The sequence below is a fragment of the Rhagoletis pomonella genome, unplaced genomic scaffold, assembly GCF_013731165.1.
Source record: "Rhagoletis pomonella isolate Grant_MI unplaced genomic scaffold, Rhpom_1.0 Rhpom_scaffold_00007, whole genome shotgun sequence".
NCBI lineage: Eukaryota > Metazoa > Arthropoda > Insecta > Diptera > Tephritidae > Rhagoletis > Rhagoletis pomonella.
This window is the reverse complement of record NW_023458561.1, coordinates 34,777,385-34,799,658: the sequence shown is the minus strand read 5'-3', so window position 1 is coordinate 34,799,658 and position 22,274 is coordinate 34,777,385. Positions and strand designations below refer to the sequence as shown.

The window sequence follows — 22,274 nt, the reverse complement described above, 5'->3', positions numbered from 1 at the left end:
TTTTATAATAATACTACGTTTCTAAATATATGTTTTTAAGATGTTTGCTATATAATTTTACACTATTTAATTCATTGTAACATTGAACGATTTTTTCAACACGGCGGCCGCTCAGCGTTGAATTCTAAATAGTATCGGCGCAACTATCTCTATTTGTTGCAATTTCATTTGCTTACATTTATCAGCTGTTCATTTGCAGCATATTCATCAAGCCGTTTCTAAGACGTAATTGTTGGTTTCAACACAAGGCGAATTTATACAAGGTGGTGTTGATTGCGAATTTAGATTTTCGCCGAGGTACGTCTTAATGTCAAAATGATGTGTTTGTTGTAAAATGAATTCGCCTTGTTTACAACAAACACATCATTTTGACATTCAGTAGTACCGCGGCGAAAATTTAATTCGCCATCAACACCACCTTGTATAAATTCGCCTTGGTTCAACAGTTGCCAGCAGTTTCGTAGCAGATGAGCTAAACAGCTACGTCTTATGAACGCGACCAATGCCAACACGGTAACATATTTTTTAGAGGTAGAAATGTTATGGTATTTATTTTTATTTTTTTTTAATTTGAGTTGTTAAATGATGAATAGTAATAACACGCCGTCTGCCATTGAAATTTTGATATACTTTATTTTAACAAGCTTATACATATTAGCTTCACCTCTATGCAAAAATTTCGAGCGTTTTGAAGCCCATTTAATATTAGTACAATAAAGTGCAAGTTTAAGTAGCTGGGACCACACTTCGTATGGAAGAAAATGACGGTAAGTTCTAGCTGCTTTAAACTTGCACTTTGTGACAAGAAAATCGAGTGGACCATAAAACTGCTACTTAAAATCTTTCTGAGAAATCTAATTAATAAGTTCGAAATTTACCAGACGCCATACTGGCTCCACCATTTTGAACTTTGCAATTCTGACAGCGGATTCGTCATGAACGACCCCGAAAACATCCTAGTAAGAAATTTCAAATAATTTTTTTAAAACTTCGAATTTTCACCGCACTTTTGTATTTCGGACGTACTGTGCAGCGTTACAACAAGAATTGTACGCTAACTTCCTTTGGAAAAACTAAGCCACATAATTTCGAGCTAAATGTATGTATATTTAGTAATAAATAAGTATAGGTGTTGGAACATATGAATAAACATAATTATGTATATATACATATGTATGCAAGCAATAACATGTCTATACTCTATTTGCTACTGTTGCTATTTTTATAGCAATTTTCAATTTCCGAAAGACTTTATATCACTTTAATATAACCACAAGAATTATCTGCACGTGTTTGCCGATTTATGGTGACATCACTTTATATCTTTTATTTTCTATTTGCATATATGAACATAGGTATGTATATACATATGTATTTGCGAGCGATAGTTTCTGCACTTGAGAATCTGTCACGAAATCTTACCCTGTCAGGCCCGTCGGGAGGTGGATTAGGGTAATCCATTTATTTCGGGGCCGTCTGAATGTCAAGGGCCCGGGCAATTTATAAGATTAAAAAAAAAATATAGGAATCAAATTTTGAAAGAAGATTTTAAAATTTATCTGCTCTATAAAAACACTTTTTCAGTGCAAACTTTGTGTTTGAAGGGCGGATACATTTTAAACCTACATGAGAAAAGGGCCCTTAAAGTTGTATCAGCAATTTTATTGGCGCGAATTCAGAGGGTTTTCGGACGTTGCGAATTAAATTAAGCATACAATTTTTTGGAATGTGATTCGCTAATTCCGTGAATCGTATATAAAATCACTTTTCTAATGATGTCTGAAATCAGTTAAAAAATCAAGAAACGCAATGACACCGAAGGCCCAGAAGGGAGTGAAATAGTAAAAAGTTTCTTTTTTTTCTATTTTTCTATTTATTTCTATTTATTTGAAATATTTTGGCTCATAAGAACCCAAGCCCCTTAATTTGATATCCCATTTTTTCAAATCGAAGTAACGGTACACATGTGATAATGTGGCGAAAAAGCTTTCGCATATTATGCATATATACAATATCGATCATATACCCATTTCAAAGTGATATTGTTTGCCACTAATGTTTACTTATTTATTTTTAAAGAATTTTCAATTAAAACACAGTTCATTCTCTAACAAAACCCATATAAACCAGAGTTTAAATCTTTGTAGAAAACTACACGATCCTGCTTACATATAACATATTTTCGTGATGTTCAACCAACTATTTATTGTGCTTCTAAATTGTGATAATGTCACAAGCAGGTGAAGGACGATAGAAATGATTTTAGTTATTTTTTTAGATACAAACATGCAAATGTTTGAATGAAAACGAATCTCTGCTAATTACACATATTTTGCCAAGGCACTTATGAGCTCATATATTATAAGCACGTGTATACATACTTATGTATGTACGTTTCAAAGTTAGAAATTTAGTTAAACTCGTGGGTTATGTAAGTATATATGTAAATACATTTATTTACGTATATACATAAATATAATGCCGATAGTATTCGGTGGCATCTGTGACAGGTGGAATTTGGCAACAGTGATAGACATGCACACTTGTCGTGCCTGACAGTCATCAAAGTGAACAAAATACAAAAAGGATATAAAACAACAAACGAAATTGAGTAGTAGTCAATTTCAGGGTCATATTATTTTCTATGCCCTGAGATACAACGGTAACGAACACCCGCGCCAATAACGCTGGCAAATTTATTCAAATGCCAATATACCTAAATGGTACTAACTAATCATTGAAAGGGTAATCCGAGTGTCCTTTGGTTTGCGATTAACCTTTTATGACATTCTATTAGTTAGTAATGAATTCTGAATATTAATAAATATTCAAGAAGATACTTCACTACTACTACTTTTTGTATTTCTATTTTGTTAGGTTAACAACTTCATAGTACACTTATGTATATGTACATACATATCGCACACCATCTTCAAAAGAAGCACAACTCAAAAATCATATCCGAAAATAGGTTTGTTCCACACGAGCCCGCGGCGTACCTCACGCTATAAAAATGGGCAATTGAGAGCAAATACGTTCCACTTTTGGATCGTAAATGTCTTCTTCTTCGTGCCCGAAATGGCCCGGACTTTTTTCCGAACAGAAATGTGCAAAAAGTTAAATTGCCATAACAGCTGTTGTGGAAATGGAAAATACCATAGAAGTTTCAGAAAATGTAGTGAGTTGCTAATTTCATTTGCCATATAAGATAAATGCACATAAAATCATTCCTTTGAGCTGATTTGCTGATTCTAAGCACGAAATGTGCTTTTTTGCGTTCCTCCCGCTCTGGGCACTTTTGGCATGTGTTGGCACTTTTTTGACACTTGGGAGAGTATAAGTTAGTTTTACGCTCTAATTACCGAAACAGCCCGGAAAGCGAGTGGAACAAAGCTAATATAACTGCTTGTGGATCGTACAGATTGAACGCAATTATTAGTGTTATGGCTGGTCTACATAGAACTTTTGCGTTGGCGTTGGTGTTGATTAGCAGCTGACTATGAATACACACAATTATATGGACATATCCACAAGTAAACGGCAACGCTAACGCCAAAGTTAACGCACACAAAAAGATTGGCATATCCCATATTTTTGCGCGCGTTGTCAATCAGCTGTTGCAAATAAATAAAATTATGTGAAATATTTATATTTTCTAATCAAATGTGGGAAAGGAATATCGTTTTTCATGCAATTATTGATATGAAATATTAATTTATTTGTCGCTAGTATGTTAATTTAGTGGTCAAAGCATTCGCTGACAAGCGCTCATTGTAGCAAGTATGCTTTTAACGTGCGTTCTGACAAACCAACGCCAACGCCAAAGCCAACACGAAGGTCAATATGGACCGACCTTAAAAACGATGCATGTACCGAGTACAGAATAACGACACTTTTCACGAGTACTGAGCAGTAAATATCGCGAATACCAAAAAGAATCGTCGCGTTAAACAATTTTTATGTAAAAATGGGTACCGTACTAAAATTTCAGATTTTTCAAGGTTAGTCACCAGTACAAAAAAGCGATTGCATTTTTGAAATAACCATAATAAAAGAAATGGACGTGATTACTCCTCTTTTCTCAGAATTAATAACCGGTCCCAGAAAACCGGGTTTTTCGTAATTGGTAGCCGGTACAACAAAACTGATTGCATTTTTGAAATGATATTATTGTATATTTCCACATTTGTCCATTAGCGCGCCAGTGCTAGTAGCAGTAATGCGGCAATTCCCAAAAGTTTTTAGTTAATTAAAAATATTTCCTGTCACATTGAGAGATACAACATTTTCACATTTTGATTTAAATAGGTCTCTAAACAGCATGATACCATTTTTATCTTGTGTGGAAATTTTTCCAGGTCTACCTACATAAATACATATGTACATATAGATCCAGATTGACTGTAGGTACCATATTTCTGTTGCTCGAAAAACAAACTTTGCTCTTGCTGTAAATTTTCTTGAAGAAAAAACTATACCAGCATTTTTTTCTTGAGGGCTGCATACTGACTTAAGAAATATTGATAGAAGAAAATTTCTTTTCCATTTCTTGTGCATCATTTTATTCATATGAATTGTTCGTTTTTCTTGAGAGTTGCCGACCTGTTCTTTTGCAAAAAAATCAAGCTAGTAACGATGAATATCGATGGATAAATAAACAAATTGTGAACAGTCAAATGAACAAGTGGATAATTTTTTATGTGAAATAGGAGCAGCAAATAATGTTACTCATACGCCATGTCGTACATGGCCACTTTGAATTATTTTCATTCCCAATGCGAACTTAAAATGAAAATACCTTGGGCGAGTTACCTGATCTAGAAAAACAGTTTACTTATCCGTAATCTACAACTCAAAATTAAGTTTAAGTGTCTCGCCGTTTTTGTGTGTCATTTTAGCTTCGCTATAGTGTTATTAAACGAGCGATACAATATTTTCAAAAGTGCTTGCTCAGCTAAAAAAAAAAAAAACTTCCTTCACTTTTGTTACTCATACGCCATGCTGGCATCATTTCCTCTCAAGTTCGACAAGAATTCAATTAGTATCGGTTACCAATTTTCTTTGCCCACTTGTCTTATTTATTACTGTATGTATATATGTATGTATGTACATATATTAGAGTGGTTCGAAAAAACACTCTTTTTGGAAATTTATGAACGCCACATCAAAATATTGTGGTTTGTGATAAAAAAAGAGGCACGTATTTTTTTATTTAAAAAAAAAAAAGTTTGTTTTTTGAAGGTCGCGCTAGTCGGTGTTTTATAAAAACGCTGATATCCTCATTTTTTTTTTTATTTTCGTGACATGTTAAAGTGCAGCTAAAAATGTGGTTTTATATGTAATTCCTCAGGTATTATTGGGGAATATTCCCTTAAGCAGTGTTTGCATTGTTCAACTTTGCGTTCAATATTTGCCTTCAACTCAACTTAACTATAAAAAAATACCAAAATATTCTGCATAAAAAGGCGTTTGCATTGTTCAAATTTGCATGCAACTTTTAATTGAACGGCCTTTCTACTAATCGCTTTCAACAAAGTTGGTCGCCAGCCAACATTTAGCCATTCAACTTTTTTTCGTGAAACCCTGCGCTGAGTTGAATGCAAAGATGAACGATGCAAACACTGCTTTAAACACATACCTGTCTTGGACAGTTAGAATGGGCCGAAAGTATGCTTTCGAAAAGAGACTGCTAAAATTAAAACGCTGATACTGAACGATTTATGCACTGTCATGGGTTTTGAACCACTCTAATGTATATGTATTAGCTCTTCCCTATTCAAAGGTAATACTTCAGGCTAGTTGCGAATACCAAACAAAAAAAAAACATATTGCTCACAAATAACACTCATAGGACTTTCCCTGGCATTAGAAGAGAACGTACAACAAAAACAAGTTCTCACAAATTCACGAGGCGGTTGTTTGCATACATTAGTATAACGGCAAGATGCGGAGCGCGGTAAGCTGCAGGTATATATAAAGAGCTCATTGACTCTAAGTTTCATATAAACGATTGGGGTTTTCATAACGGTGTCGTAAGTGTAGAATTGTTGTATGTCGTAAACTTTCAATTGCTAAAAATATATTAAGGGGGATTCGCAAGGCACCATAAAACTCATATTCGATCCTAAATATTACGGTTGTCGACGTCAACGTGTTCCTTGCAAAATTTCTGTAGTCATCAAAACCGGAGTTGGACTGATGAGGGCTATTTTTTGCGTTAAAATATAACTGGCTGTGGTTTAAAGTCCTCTAAAAATTTATTTATGCTTATCAAGTTGTGAATACTCCAAAAGTACATACATGCTCGTGTATGTATAAAGATGCGCATATGTATGTACATATTTATGGCATAAAACGAACCGAGTGAGCGAGTTTTATAGTGAAGTGAAAACAAAAGTGTGCCCGTCATTCATAGCTTCAATGCGAATTGAATCAATGGTGCTGGTAGTGGAGCAAAGAGTTGCATGCAGCCAAAGTAATTTAAGGATTTTGTATGTGTTCGTATGCGATTGTTTTCTTTGTAAACCTACACATACATATGCATGTATTTATAAATTAAGCTGGGTCGTGCAAAAAAGTTTTCAATTAATTTATATCTCCAGCTCCTTAAGTGGCAGTGTGACGCCAATTAGAAACATCAAGTGTAGCCGAATATTTCTCCACTTGGTCTCTCCAACGCACAGAAGGCCCCCAACTTCTTCTGCCATCACCAGCTAGTACCGAATCCAAATACTTTCATGGCTTGGGCATCTGAATCTATTCGAATGGCATGACCTAGCCTGCGAAGCCGCTGTATTTGCATTTTGAGAACTATGCCACGGAAGGGTCCTTTTTGTTCTCTCGAATAGCCTTACTTCTGAGAAATTTTTGGACTATTCGAGTGTAGTTTTTGTAAGACGAGAGGAGAATTTGCTTTTCAATTGATTACTTAGTTCAAAATAGCATTCGTTCATTTTGAGAACTGACGTTATTAACTGTTTTAATGCTGGTTCCAAGATAGACAACCTCTTCGCAATTATGATTACCAACATTGACGCGGGCGCTAAGACACGAGCGCGCCGAATGTGGTCATAAGCAATAGCCGCCTAAGTCGACTTAAGATCTTTAAAACGTTTCTCCTCAAATTCAGGTTTTTCGACTTAGGCGGTTGTTGCTTGTGGCCACAGATTTCTCGTTTTATTCCTGTTCACCTCTTCATCGAGTTTAGAAAAGGCAGAATAAACGGCCCGTTTTTTAATGAAGATCACAAACCTTTTCCTTCTGTATGGTACTGACCCGATCTAATGTACGTATCTATGCAATTTGATTTTGCGCGGGAGTAACAAAAGCATTGCATGACTTATTGGTAACTGCTGAGTTAAGCAAACCGAATGGAAAAAGGTATTGAAGGTGTCTGAGCCGGAAATGGAACAAGAAAAAGAGTATCAAAAAAACAACAACACGCAAACAAAAAAGAAAAAGTGTAAAAGTCATGGAAAAATTTGACTGCAACACGAAATCAGCCAATGAACCATTGAACCGCCACCGTCCACTGTGAGGGAGTGCAAGTGTTTTTTGCCAACTGCGCGCGGATGGGTGATGGCGCCACGTAAGTATAAACGATATCGTTGGCAACGAAATACTCGTATGTATGTAAATATGTGCCACTGCACATTTCGAGTACTCTTTACTCCAACTTGTGCCCCAATAGCAGCAGCGCGGACGCGCTCTTGAAACAGTCAACGCGCGGCAACCGACTCTACCTGAACCAGCTGGCATAATAGCCGGGATATCGGTATCAGTGAAAATAATTGGCATTTGTATTGACTGCTTATTGCCAAAATTGGCTAAGACAAAAAATAACAGACAAACAAACAACAAAAAAAAGAAGCTCCCAAAAGTGATTACCAAATAACTATTCTGTATGTGTGTGTGTGCGGGGGTGTGTGTGTGTTTCAATTACCTTAGCTGATCAATAAATTCCACATTTTATGGTGAGGCATTTGCATTAATCGTCGGGAGAAAAGAAATGGTTTTTAAACATAAGAGGCGCGCGCTCGAAGAAGTACCTATCGCGATTTTGTTGCGCGTGTAATTTTGGCGACAGTTACTTGCCATTTTATGTAAATTAATATCACAACTCAAAGCTACATCAACAATGCTGCTATTTCAATTAAGTGAATTCATAAAATAAGCATTAAAATCGCATTGATAATAAGTAGCTGCTGCTGCGCCTAAAACCATACAAATCGTTAGAATCAAAACAAGCGCGCTGTGGCAGTCAGTTGTCAATTTAGTCGATTAGTGCGCTTTCTGCTGCGATGCATTAACGGCTTTGTCACTTATCGTGCGCGAGTAGGGACAACAAATGCCAACGACAGCGTGGACGAGACAACAGCAGCGTTCGCTGCAGGGCTCCTCAACTGCCACCATGCATCACACTCAGCAACGACCAGCGACAAATTTGCGACTGCAGAAGCAGCATTCGTTCACCGAGGCCAACAGGGCACAGCATACCGCTGGCAGCAGTGGCCATTTATTGACCGCCCGCAGACCTGGCAGCGGCTACTTGACACGTGGTCTGTCAGTGGATCGCTCGCTGGAGAGTATACGCCAAAAATTGGCAATACAAAAACCAGCAGCAGCAGCAGCAGCAGCGCATGATGCGCAGAGTAAGCGAATGAATAAAGCCTTGAAGAGTGGCGTGGAAAAATTTAAAGGTATCAAAAATCAAAGATTGACAGAGGGGAAGTATAGCTGTGTGCGTGCGGGTTCAACATCTTCATTGTTAAAAACTTTGGATCAGGAGCTGCGACAAGTGAATGGTCAGTTGGGCCAGCAGTACGGTAATTGTAATAGTGCGTTTGATCCAACGAGTGCTAAAGAGAATACAGGGTAAGTTATGCTTGTTGTTAATTGCTAATATGTATTTAGATATGTACAGTAGGGCGCATCACCAAAGAAGTAGCAGTTTTCCCCCGGAATCATAAAATTTCTTGTATTTTAAAACTACCGCCAAAATATTTCGAAGAATTATTAAGATTTACATGAGTTGGACCCTTTTGAAAACACCAAAAATCTCATTTCTTTGAACCCGTTAATTTGCAAACCTTTAAAGCTTAACTAAGCTCTTTTATGATCTAAGGTAATAAAAAACATATTTAAAAAAACTAAATTTATTTATAAAAAACATCGATTTTTTGAGATATTTTCAAATGCGTCCAGCACACGTAAATCTGAATATTTTTCCGAAATATTTCGGCGAAAGTCTTAAGATATAATAAATTTTAAAATTCCGATGGAAAAACGGTCCAAATTTTTTTTTCTTGTATAGAGAGTGATGCACCTTCATGTATGTATTTACTTGTCGATTTTTCGTGAGGAAATATTGAATTTGTGAAATGTTTTTTTTTTTTGGTCTCGGTTATACTGGTGTTGTAGTTAAATGCCCCGCCAACGCAAAGCATGTTCTTTACAAAAATAATATTGTGGGAAAAAATATCGTTCGTTTTTGATGCTTTAAACCTAAAAAATGGTCACTTGAATATCATTTTGGAAAGCTGTTGAAATTTCCAAGTATCGAAAAAGTTGCTAAGTGGTATTTTGACCAGGGACCGTAGCACTTATAAGCGATATCGAAAAAATCATCAGTTAACCCTATGTTTTGATTAGTATCCTTTTCAGCAAATTTAAGAATTATTTCATGAGTTCTGTGTTTGTAAGCTGTACTTAAAACTCACTGACTTTAGTTTTCAGGCCAAGTGTTCAAGTTCAGGGACAAGTGTTTCCTCATAGGAAATGACTACCGAAAAAAAAACACAATCAAAACGAATGGGTTTTACTTAAAATAGGTTCAAAATGACATTTTGTGCCACCGCCTTTGGCCTGAAAACTAAGATCAGTGATTGTTTAGTAAAACTTACGAAATAACAATTGCTTATGAACGATAAATAAAACTTGCAAGGTGAGTTTCATTTTACAACAGCAAAATAAAACTCATGGCGTAAGTTTTATTTCTGAATGAAAAATAATAATCATTTCATATGTCATTGAAGGAACATAAAACTCAACAAGTATTATTTTTCTAGAAAACATAGAACTCAGGAAATAATTCTTAAATTGGATGAAAACATAAAAATTATAAAATTTGGGTTTATTGCACATATGAATAGATCTCTAAAAAACGATCATTTTCATATACTACTTCATATATTCCTGAGCAATCCTTCATGTTGATTTATTTGAAACAAATTTACACCCCTAACAGTTATTTGCGGTCCCTGATTTTGACGCGTGGCAATTAAAGTTGATCTCCCCGGTACAGTCGAGCTTTTTGAATAGCTTTAAGAAGTCTAAACTGAAGGCCCGTTATTTTAGTGATCAAATTTTAAGAAAAAATTGTGATATATAATTCCATTTTAATTAAATAAATAAAAAAAAAAAATACATTCCGTGCATACTTCTATTATTTTTTCTTGTATACATTCAACCGCTGGAGCTGGAGACGAGTCAAAGTAGTGTTCATCCCAATACCTGATAGGAAGAACCACGAAACGGCGTAAGGCTTTAGACTTCTAAGCCTGACTTCCTTTGTTCTTAAAGCACTGGAAAGGCTTATAGATATATACATAAGATCGTTCTTGGGGGAATAGTTCCTATCAACAGCGCAAACGCTTACATCAAAGGAAAATCGACGGAGTCAGCTTTACATGAAATAGTGGGATTCATAGAAAAATCACTGCACTTCAAGCAATACAATCATCCAATCACTCATGGGTGTTGGTATGGATGGCGGTGTGGTTGCTTGGGTACGCTCCATGGTGGAAAGCACCATGGACATATGTAGTCTAGTAACTAGATATGTGAGCAGAGGTATTCCTCAGGGCGGTGTACTCTCCCGACTGTTGTGGGTGGTAGCATTAAACAGCATACTGCTAGAACTCAATTGAGGAGGAGTTAGAGTAGAGGCGTATTCTGTATTCTACTGTAAGTGAAATTATAGAGACGGCACTTGATAGGCTACACAGCTGGGCCAAACGCAGTGGCCTTAAAGTAAACGCAAGCAAAATTGAGTGGTTACTGTTTACCATGATGTAGGGAACAAAGGTGCCGACCATCTCGTACCGCTATCCCACTCTCAGTGAATTTGACAAAATCGCTGTTTTTATGACGTCACACTTGTGCAATTTACTTAAGTTTCTTCTTCTCGCGTTTGGCATATCTCTCTCGGAACTGCACTAGTGTGAAGTCACACAAAAATTATTCTCAAAAATTCTCTCTTATGGGCGCAATCTTGTATTCTATCATTCTTAACTGTTTACTAACAGAAATAAGATACCCCAATTTAGACTTCCATGAATAGGCGGCAAGACAATCCCCTTATCGTCCAATGCGAAATATCTGGTAGTAATTCTAGACACTAAATTAAACTAGAAACTTAACGTTGAGAAACGTATATAAAGAGGGGGCCTACATCACATAAGAAAACAATACAATGTCAGTAAACAAAATACATAGCTTACAAAGAGCGGCACGCGCGGGGATAACTGGGGCACTGAAATCCTAACCCTAAGAAGCACTGAATGTAGTTCTCAATATGATGCCCATTGATATATGCCAAAAGGAAACCGCGATGTTCTCAACAGTACGACTCAGAGAGTCTGGACTGTGTGGATCGGGGACCAAGATGGTCTGCGGCTTAGGGGCAGGGGTGTATCCCGAGGAGCTTGGTGTTAAATGGTCCTTTCGGCTGGCAAACCATGCTAAAATATTTCAGGCTGAAGTTCTGGGCATATGTGAAGCCTGTGGGATACTAAAAAATAGTGGTACCAGGAAAGAGAGAGCGGTTATTTACTCAGATGGCCAGGCAGCATTCCCGGCTATATCATATACCGTAAGTCCAAGGTAGTCAAATAATGCAAAATGGAGCTGCGCTCCGCGTCTCAGTGAATGTGCATCTCTTTTGTCTGGGTTTCCGGCCATAGGAACACAGAAGGCAAGGAATGAGCAGACGAACTGGTCAAGGGGGATGAATCTGTGGCGGTGATACTGGGTTATTCCCTCAGACGAATATAAATAGAAACCCACTTGAACCTTCCGGAACTGGCAAAGAGAAGGTGGTCAGATATTCAGACTTGAAAGATAGAAAGTCGGTCAAAGGGGGAAGTGGAATAGGTCTTTTATATAACAGAATATGCCCCAGCTGCAGCTTAAAGGGCAGTGAAACAACAGTATTTCATTTCCTTTGTGAATGCCCAGCTCTTGCTTATTTTAGATATACAAATATAAGCGATTCTAGATGGTTTGACTAAACTGCAGGAATATTCTGGCAGGTAGGTTACGGTAGAATAAAATATGATTGACCACGACAAGTGATCCAAACAAGCGCTTTTATGCGCTCATTGATACCTGAGTGTCAACTTGGGTAGCACTACAACCAAACAACCAACACCCAGCCGCCATCGTTTACAGTAGATATGTTTGTACACCCTTAAGGATTGGAAGACTGTGACGGTAACGTTTATTCTTAAAGCGGGGAAAAAGCTCTTATAACTGCATCGTTGCAGGAATTCGGTCTCTCTTCCTTCCTATTGAAGAAACTGAGTTTTTCAGTAGTGAATGAGTCTCTATGTAGTAGCATGCCTACCTGAAGGGTAGATTTCTGAAATCTGTCGTTTTCACAATTGTTAAAATTGTTGGAGAGTTTTTTAAGAACAAATATTTCCTTTTTTGAAGCCTTTCACGATTTGCCTTCTATAAGACCTAATATAAGCGCATGTGCTGCCAGCGAGCTATGCGTTGAAATCGGATAGTTTCTTATCGTATGTACGGCACATAACCTTTGCAAGTCTACAACCCTGAGTTTTATTCCAAAAACTATCCGCCTAGCCGTACATGAGCAGACATCGTAATCTTTTAATTGGACTGAAAGGGAATTGGCACATCCATCAGTAGTGGCGGCGCCTAAGAAAGGGGATGGAATAACGACTGCGTAAATTAAGGCCACCTTCTCATTTCTTCGGTGGCCTAATAAAATTTTTGATTGCGGTTTTAATACCATAATTCCCTGAGCCCTCTAAGAGATCTCTCTCTCTCTGTTACCACCTCTGTCATTTCCTTGTGTCTTGGGACCCAGTATATGTGGACGGTTTTATCCGCAGCTGGCCGATACTTCATATGCTCCTAAGGCTTCTTTCTTTTCGCGCGTCGTCTTGGTTAAGTGTGAGTAGGGGAGTGTGAGGGGTTGCATGATCTGCATCCCTATGTATTGGTGTGAGTTTTTCCTTAGCAAAAGCGTCTAAATTTATTCTGATAAAAGTTTCGAAATGAGAAAATACATTATGCATTTTTAATTCACATTATCGCATTGATTTCAATCCTTAGACGCTTTCAAGCACTTTTTTATGTCACTTAAGATGATACGAACTTTTATTTTTGCTATTCGAATTTGGAAACCAAAAGGGCGTATATATGTACATACGTGCATATATACATATGCACTAGTATCTATTTTTCAATATTCATATTCAATTTAAGATATATAGGCCAAACATATTTTCTTATGCATGGAAGTGTGCAAAGATGTATGTATGTGTGTATAAACTTGGTGCAAGTACATGCCATAACAGTTTTGAGCTCAATTACATTTAATAATAAGTTACTATGAATATCTAGTGTCTGAAATCACGATATCGTTCATTGAACTACATTTTTACTTTTGTATTTGTGTGTATTTATGTACATACATATGTATGTATGTCCATATAGTACGAGTATATATTAGAGCACATTGCAATTATTGTTTTATGTATTTTTAGATCAATGCACGAACGCTCACACATTGTGGTGCTTAGCAATTTTTGCGTACCAGAAATGTAATAATAATAGATTTTGTATGCATACATATTTACATACATACATATATACATACATATATTTAGTGAAAAGTAACAGAAATCCAAAAATAAAAAATAAATCAAAACATGAAAAATTGAGAATTGGTGGCATCCATGCGAGCGGATACATAGTTATAAGCACATTAGATTGTCGCAAGAATATATGGAGAAAAATTTGTATGCAAATTTTAATATGCATATCCTCTATATTTGTGCTTTCTAGCCAAAAAAAAAAAAACATTAAAAAAAATTCCTTTCATATTATTGAATAAACAAAATGAAGTGTTTTAGCGGTTGACATCTTCTCTGGTTGAAATACCATATGACACAAATAAAATTTAATTTAACATTATTTTCATATCATACTGATTAACAACCGTTAGAAAAGCCCGAAGGGATGTATAAAATAATAAAGCATATTACTGGTTTGATTTAATATTATGTAAAGTACTATTTTTGGGAAAAAAGAATTTTATTTAGAAAAGTTGAATTTAATAATTTAGTGTTCATTATACACCCTGTCACACCAATTAAAAAATGTTGTACTGTACAACTTTTACAATTGCAAATTTTCAGCTTTAAGCTTTATCTTTGTAAAATAAAACTCTGAATATAACGATTACTTTTCAAGCTATAAATAAAACTAAAGAAATAACAGTTGTTTGGCAAGCAACAAATAATACACAAAAACACGATTATTTTCCAAGCAATAAATAACTCGAAAAATAATTATTATTCTTGATGTTTTTCAATGAAACTTCAATAATAAACAAGTAAGAGCAGCGCTGTCTTCGGCTATGCCGAAGGCTTCATACCTTTCATGAACATCTGCAAATTTTAGTTTGACAGATTACTGATTTTGAATACATCTGCATACATCGATAGAGGAGTTACATACTTATATAAAAAATCGCATCTAAACAATCAGAGGTATGGAAGATATACTTTATATGGCACCAATCTAAGTGATTTTCACCGCTATGTGATCGGTATGTAAACCGGTAACACAATTTATTGGGTTTAGTTTCCTACATAAAGGAGATATATCGCAAAAACTGGTATCTGAACAATCAGTGCTATAGGAGATAAAGCTTATACAGCATAGATTTTAATGATTTTCTCAGTAGACTTTGTATTATTATTTATAAAATATCTTACGAAATTTATCGGTTTTAGCTGTTCAAATAAAGGAGTTTTACAGTAAAATCCCATATCTGAACAATCAGATGTATGGAAGATATATGTTGTAGTCATCCGATCCTTGTTATTTTCACTGTAAGTATTCTGTTAATAATGAGTGAAAATGGTGCGAAATTTCATGTTCCTAGCTGCATAAATGGAGGAGATGTGATAAAAGACCTCATATCTGAACAATCAGTTGTATGGGGGCTGCAGGTTATAGTGACCCGATCTTCGTTATTTTCACTGTAAGTCTTCTGCTGATAATGAGTGAAAACAGCGCGAAATTTCATGGTCCTAGCTAAATAAATGGATGAATTATAACGAAAAATCTCATATCTGAACAATCAGTTGTATGGGAGCTATAGGTTATAGTTATCCGATCTTTTTAATTTTCACTGTAAGTTTTCTGTTGATAATTATTGAAAACAGTGCGGAATTTCCTGTTCCCAGCTTTATAAATGGAGGAGTTATAACGGAAAATTTTATATCTGAACAATCAGTTGTATGGGAGCTATAGGTTATAGTGATCCGATCTTTGTAATTTTCACTGTAAGCATTCTGTTGATAATGGGTGCAAGTGCTGCAAAATTTCATGTTCGTAGCGGCATAAATGGAGAAGTTATAACGAAAAATCTCATATCTGAACAATCAGTTGTATGGGAGCTATATGTTATAGTGGTCCGATTCTTCCGGTTCCGACAAATGATTAATACATTATAAAAATACACCCACCTACCAAATTTGATCCGGATATCTCGAAAACTGAGAGACTAGATTGCATACAAACAGACAGACAGACGGACAGACGGACAGACGGACAGACGGACAGACGGACAGACGGACAGACGGACAGACGGACAGACGGACAGACGGACATGGATAAATCAACTCAGCTCGACGTTCTGATCATATAAGTATACATTTTAATGGGTCTATCTCTTTTTGTTCTGGTACTTACAAACATCGGACCAAAGTTATAATACCATTTCATGCTCATGAAAGGTATAAAAATACAGTGCTACACATTTTGTTGGTTTATTTCTTACTTATGCAGTAATTCTCTTTCTTATTTGAGTTGAAATTAAAAACAATTGCATTATTTGCGGATCCTGATTTATTATATTTTTAAATTTTCGCGAAAATAAATGTTCCCAACAATAACAAATATTCAACATTTCTTAAGCTTTAACTCTTTTATCATCTGAGGTCTTTTGGAAAAAATATTTTTAAAAGCTCATTTCATTTATAAAAACAACTCGCTCTTCGGAGGTCTTTTCAAATCGGTCCAGCTCGCGTAAATCTTAGTATTTTCTTTTTGCGACTTATTTTGGCTAAAGATTTAAAAATAATAAATTTCAGAATTCCGGTGGAAAAACCGAGGTATCTTAATATACATATGTACACATGTATCTATCCTTGTGCATACTTACTTATGTACATACATACATATTTATGTACGTACAAAGCATTCTTGCATACAAAGCATGTCTTAATTTCATTCATGTATAGTTTACTTTTTGGCACTACCACTTTCACAAATCAATCACTCTTGATAGCTCTAGCAAGAGATTTTATTTATTTATATCATTCTTTTCATAAATATATCTATACATATGTATGTATGTATTTTAGGATGGTCAAAAAATGCATGTGAAAAAGTAAAGTCGGAATTTCTATGCTCTCACCACCTAGGATTGTTCTATACCGAAAAAATATACCCCTATTATTTTATTTTTAAATCAAAAAATTTTTAGAGGTCGCTCAAAGCGCTCAAAGTTGTCCATGTATTTTATATGGGGGAAAAACCACTTTCTGTTTCTCTTCATAAGACTCCCAATGCACAATTATTTATTTAACAATTCTTTCATAGTAACTACTTATAGGCCCGCTAAAATAAAAAATCTTTGGTATTAAAATATGGTTAAATAAACAATTGTTATTGGAAGTCTTCTGAAGAGAACCAGATTTTTGAGATCGAAGATATTAATTTTCAAGAATTCTATACCATAACTACGAAAAGTTGTTTGCTCCCCATATAAAATACATGCGAAAATTTGAGCGCTTTGAACGACCTCAAAATATTTTTTGATTTCAAAATAAAAACAGGGGTATATTTTTTCGACAGAGAATAATCCTAGGGGGTAGAGCATTAAAATTCCGGCTTTACTCATTTTGGACCACCCTAATGTACATACAAATAAATATGTACCCATACACATATATGCATGTATGTATAAACAAATGTTCATCAGTTCATATTTTACTAATAACTCGAAAAGGCGTTTCCAAATCATCACATGCAATGAGTATGTACTCTTGATTTTCATACACAATTTAATGAAAATTACTTGCAACACTTGCATGCAAGTGATCCTTGGTATTTATGTATCTCTCTCGCAAATCTATCTAGGCTATACGTGTTTGCATAAAATAGCTGTCAGTCAGCATACTTTAACATATGTAAATATTTATTTCTGCAATAGTACTTCAAATAAATTGCTTTTCCATTTATAGGACAGAGTGCATCAACAAAAACAACCCAAATTCTCCGTTACCGTCGTCCGAGCATGAGGACGAAATTGCAAATTCTTCGGCAACACTTAAAAGTGATAGCAGCAAAGTAAACCTGAACATTGTGCTATCGCATGCGATTAACTACAGACCAACAAACGGCAACGAGTCCAACAACAGCGATATTGACAGTTGTTCCGAAGGCGCTGAGTGCAACGTAAGAAAAATTTAAATTTTTAATTTAAAATTTTCAAATTTGTACGTATTTTTTTACGCATTCACGGCGCAGCGTATAAACAAGTCTTCAGCGCGCACCTTGCGCACCGATTTGCCGGCTAGAGTTAATATAGCCGCAATTTCGCCATCTGCCACCACAACTACTTCGACGACTGCAACTGTAAGTGCCAATGCCACTATTCAACAACGTCGCGCACAATTTCGTACGAGTCGCAATCTCTCCATAAATACTAGCACCACAACAAGAAGTGTGCCACCAGCAGCATCGAGTAGTAACACCGCTTTGTCGATTAATCAAAACGATTTAATTGTCGCATCCGCGACTTCCAATAACACTGCTGCTGGTGGCACTTTAAACGTCTCACCATCTCTAATTGTACAACGTCGTCCGCCCTTGGTGCGTGCTATGTCCGCGCCAGTACGCTCACGTTCGCTCGACGAGAATACCAAAGGTGTGCTTGCGTTTCAGAAACGCAAATTGCGGCGCCGTAAACTAATTTCGCGCAACCCAAGTCTTTGCGAAAAGTCTGAAATAAGTGCTGGTGAGGCAGATAAAAATGATGTACTCTTCGATTTGAATGCACCTAGCGGAAGGAAGCAACCGATATCACGTACGCGTTCCACGCTAGCGGTCGATGTAATCACATTGGTTTCACTGGTTAGCTCTGAGGGTAGCGATTCGGAAAAGGAAGATTCTGCACCGGAAACCGGACGTGGCAATGCGGAACGTTCACGCAGCACTGGCATGCCATCACTACGAAAAACTGGCAAATCAGGTGGGTTAGAAACAATTAATTAGTGCATAACCATGTAATGTGCTAGTGATGAGCGAATTCGATTGTAAGCACCACTACATATTTACTGCAATTGTTGTAATCTTATTTTCTGTTTTCCTTTTACTATCATCAGTTTCTTTCCAAGAGAACTATCCTCCAAACTTTCAACTAGCCACAAAGGAATATTCGCATATGATACGACGCGGCTCGATTGCTCCCTTGGCTGCACGTTTACGTTCCAATCGACCGCCAACAGCTCCACCAGTTTCAATCTTCATGACCGATTCGACCGTTAACGCTAACGCTAGTGCAATGACTACAATAAAAGGCGATAATTTTGAAGATAACAGTGGCGGCGACGCAAACGCAAACACTTGCATTGAAGGCTCGCAAAGCTCGAAAAATATCACCGAACCCACATGTGAAGTTAAACTAAATACGGAGGAATATGTTTATCCCGATTATGTGCGCAGTTTGAAGGAACGTGAATGTTGGAAGTTATATCGGAAAATGTCCGTTAAAGGCGTTACAGTTTCATATGACACTGTGCTGCGCGGCATGTTGACACCGACTGAGTTTCGGCAAATACAGAAACAACGTGAAATAGAAGAAGCTAAAGCACGCGCATTAGAGGAGGAAAAGGAGGCTGGCTTAGAGCAAACGCCCCCAACGTCGGCTGTAGATCGTTTAACGCAGAAATTGTTGAAAAAATAGTTGAAAATATTAAAATGTTATGTACTTAGTGTTTTAGAAACATAAAATTCGTGCAATATTCAAAGGATGGCTATTGAGAAAGCATTCCTCGATTTCCGTGCTGAAATTAGGAAAATTAATTTTTGGATACCGCATATCGAAAGTAGTTTTAGATTCACCCACATACTTTGTTAAATTGTTCCACCGTGTAGGCTAAAGCTTTGTTACAATGAGCATTTTTTAATAAATTTCACCGGAGTACGCTTTCTTAGACCTCTTAAATTAAGAGGTTTTTTTTCGGTACACAATTAGGGGTTCAAACTGTGGTAAGTGAAATCGGAGAATACAGTTCTATTTGGACGGATACCGGGGTATGAGGGACATGATGGCAACAGGCAGGATAACTGCCTAGGGAAACAAGGAGCCACTGCAGTATATCATGGCCCGGAACCCTTTTGTGGGCTTACCAAAGCATACATAAAAGCATACATGTTCAATAGAAACTGGATGGAATTTTCAGGGCAGAGAGAGGTCAAAAGGTGTATCTGCCCTTCAAAAGAATCATAAACGAAACTACTTAATTTAGGGAGAGAGGACTTTAAACTCGCACTGGGTACTACACGGGACACTATTCCCTTCGTTACCACCACAATAAAATAAATATTTCTAAAACAAAGGTCTGCCGCCTCTCAATTCTCAATTTAAAATCATATAAAATTTAAAATAAAAAAATTAAATTGTTCACAATTGTTGTTGTTTGCGATTGAAAATAAGAATGTGTATGTGAGTTTGAGTTTTGAATTTCTAAATTATATAGCTGGCAAACGTCAGGCTGCCTCTCAAGGGTTTTACCTTGTTATGTTTGTATCATGTGAGATCCCTTCCACAAAAAAATTGCCAAAAAACAATGATAAGCCCTTCGTAAATAAAACTGAATGGGCTACAAATGAATTCCTAGATCCTTCGGGTTCTTTTCACTGTATTGTTTAATTGTTCACGTTACAAAAATACTTTCATCATTATTTTAAAATCTACGGTTACTGTTTATTAACACATTGTATTCAATACAACAAATTTATCGCACACCGTCTTCAAAAGAGTCACAACTCAAAATTTGGAATTTTTGAAATTATGCGCTAAAAATGTACACAGAGCTTTTATTTACATTTCAGCAAAAGCTGGAACAAATTTTTGTTGTAATTTGTTACAAAAAAACCCTAATGTAAAGTCGCTCTTCCCCATATGATTAGCATGTGATACGAAGTGGTTTTTCGCATTTTACGACGAACGTATTATTTTGAGTTGAAGACGGTGTGCGATATTTTTACTACTATGAGTACAATCAGGAAATGTGGTTTCGAATGAACTATTTATTTTACGTAGAATAAGAAAAAGACTATGGATCAAAGTATTGCAATGAAATGTATGCATAAGCGATATACTACTTTCAAAAAATGTTTATGTATGTAAATAAATAAGTGATTAGATTCTTGAGTGATTATTTGTGTTTATTATGATTATTTATGTTTTTCCTTTGTTATTATAAAAGTTTATCAAAAACATTTGTTCTTTTTAAGGAATCGGCATCGGCTACAAATCGGGAATCGGTCGGACTCTATGTAGTTTGTATGCTGTTACAACAACAACAACAACAACAACAACAACAACAACAGGAAATTACCCAAAAATAAAATTATATTAACAAAAAGTGCACTATGGGTTCACTATTCAGGCAGCCATATCAAATTTACCTCATTCTTCTATGTATTTCATGTAAAATTCAGTCTTATCGCCTACTCCATGGGAATAAACCGTTTCCGTAATTTAACAGGCACAGCAAAAACAAATTGGGAAACATAATAGGTATTCACTAAATTGCGCGAGTGGCAATTTGGTGAATGCTTTTGTTTTGTGAATATCTGCTCACATGGATTTCGCATTAGGGCCGATTATTTATTTCTACGTGTTTACATACATACGCACCGTCAAGCAAAACTCTTCACCTTGCACGGATACGCCGTTAAAATCCATAACACTTCCGCCAAAATTCCGTTTCCGTTTTTGGAATATCGTAAAAGCAACCTTGGCTGCTATCGTTAATCGATTACAAATGACAATCAGCTGTTGCTTGTTTTTTGTTTTGTACAGAAATAAGCAATCGTATTCATTTGCACAAAAAACAATTCAGTTTCCGAATATGTGCAAAAACCTGATAAGATAAATCAAAAATAAATTAACCATTCTAAGTTCGTGTTTTTCGTGAAGCTCAGCACACCAGTGCAATTATTTATAAACTATTACGCAAATGGTTACCGGGCAAAATATAGTCCCAAGCCAGAATAGTTACTAATAACCACTCGCTTACCAGCTCTTATAATGTGGATAATCAACGCTATTGTGGTGCATTTACTTCTACTTGGCTCCATATTTGTGATATATTTTCGTTCACCAATCATAACGGGTTTGACGCCCCAACATCCTATATCATTGGAGCCACCAGCAAAGCGACTGGTGCTGATTGTAACTGATGGTTTGCGTGCGGAGTCGTTTTTTCGAAATGGCTGCAACGATATACCTCATTTAAGCCAGCTTATGTTGAAGACAAATGGCCTAGTTGGAGTTTCGCACACGCGAGTGCCAACTGAATCGCGACCAGGTCACATTGCACTTATCGCTGGCCTATACGAAGATCCATCAGCAGTAACACGTGGCTGGAAGCGTAATCCTGTAAATTTTGATAGTGTATTCAATCGCAGTAGCTACACATACGCTTGGGGTGCTGCAGATGTATTGCATATCTTTTCAAGTATGGGTGGCGTGGAAAGCGAGAAACGTTTACTAATTGACGCATATGATCACGAGCTCGATTTCTCCGGTCGTGATGAAACTTATAAACTAGATGAATGGGTGTTTAAACGTGTTCGTCAGCTACTATCTCGAAAGGACGTGGAATTAAGGAGGCAAGAAAAAGTAATTTTCTTCTTACATCTCCTGGGTCTGG

General features: G+C 36.4%; 3 protein-coding genes across 3 annotated transcripts in view; 2 read left to right on the top strand and 1 right to left on the bottom strand.

The window, feature by feature from the left end:
• LOC118742685 (G protein alpha o subunit) overlaps positions 1-22,274 on the bottom strand; it is a gene marked incomplete in the record, with an annotated part of 381,368 nt that overhangs the window by 93,410 nt on the left and 265,684 nt on the right.
• LOC118742678 (platelet binding protein GspB) lies at positions 8,348-19,523 on the top strand. The gene is made up of 4 exons (XM_036474927.1): positions 8,348-8,874; positions 17,571-17,784; positions 17,857-18,580; positions 18,714-19,523. Exons 1-4 carry the CDS (start codon positions 8,348-8,350, stop codon positions 19,292-19,294), a joined length of 2,046 nt encoding a protein of 681 aa, XP_036330820.1. The 3' UTR covers positions 19,295-19,523.
• The window catches only part of LOC118742675 (GPI ethanolamine phosphate transferase 1), a 9,675-nt gene continuing 8,642 nt past the window's right edge, over positions 21,242-22,274 (top strand). The window contains exon 1 of the mRNA XM_036474924.1: positions 21,242-22,259. Within this exon, the coding sequence (XP_036330817.1) occupies positions 21,650-22,259 (610 nt within the window). The 5' untranslated portion in view covers positions 21,242-21,649. The remainder of the gene's footprint in view (positions 22,260-22,274) is intronic.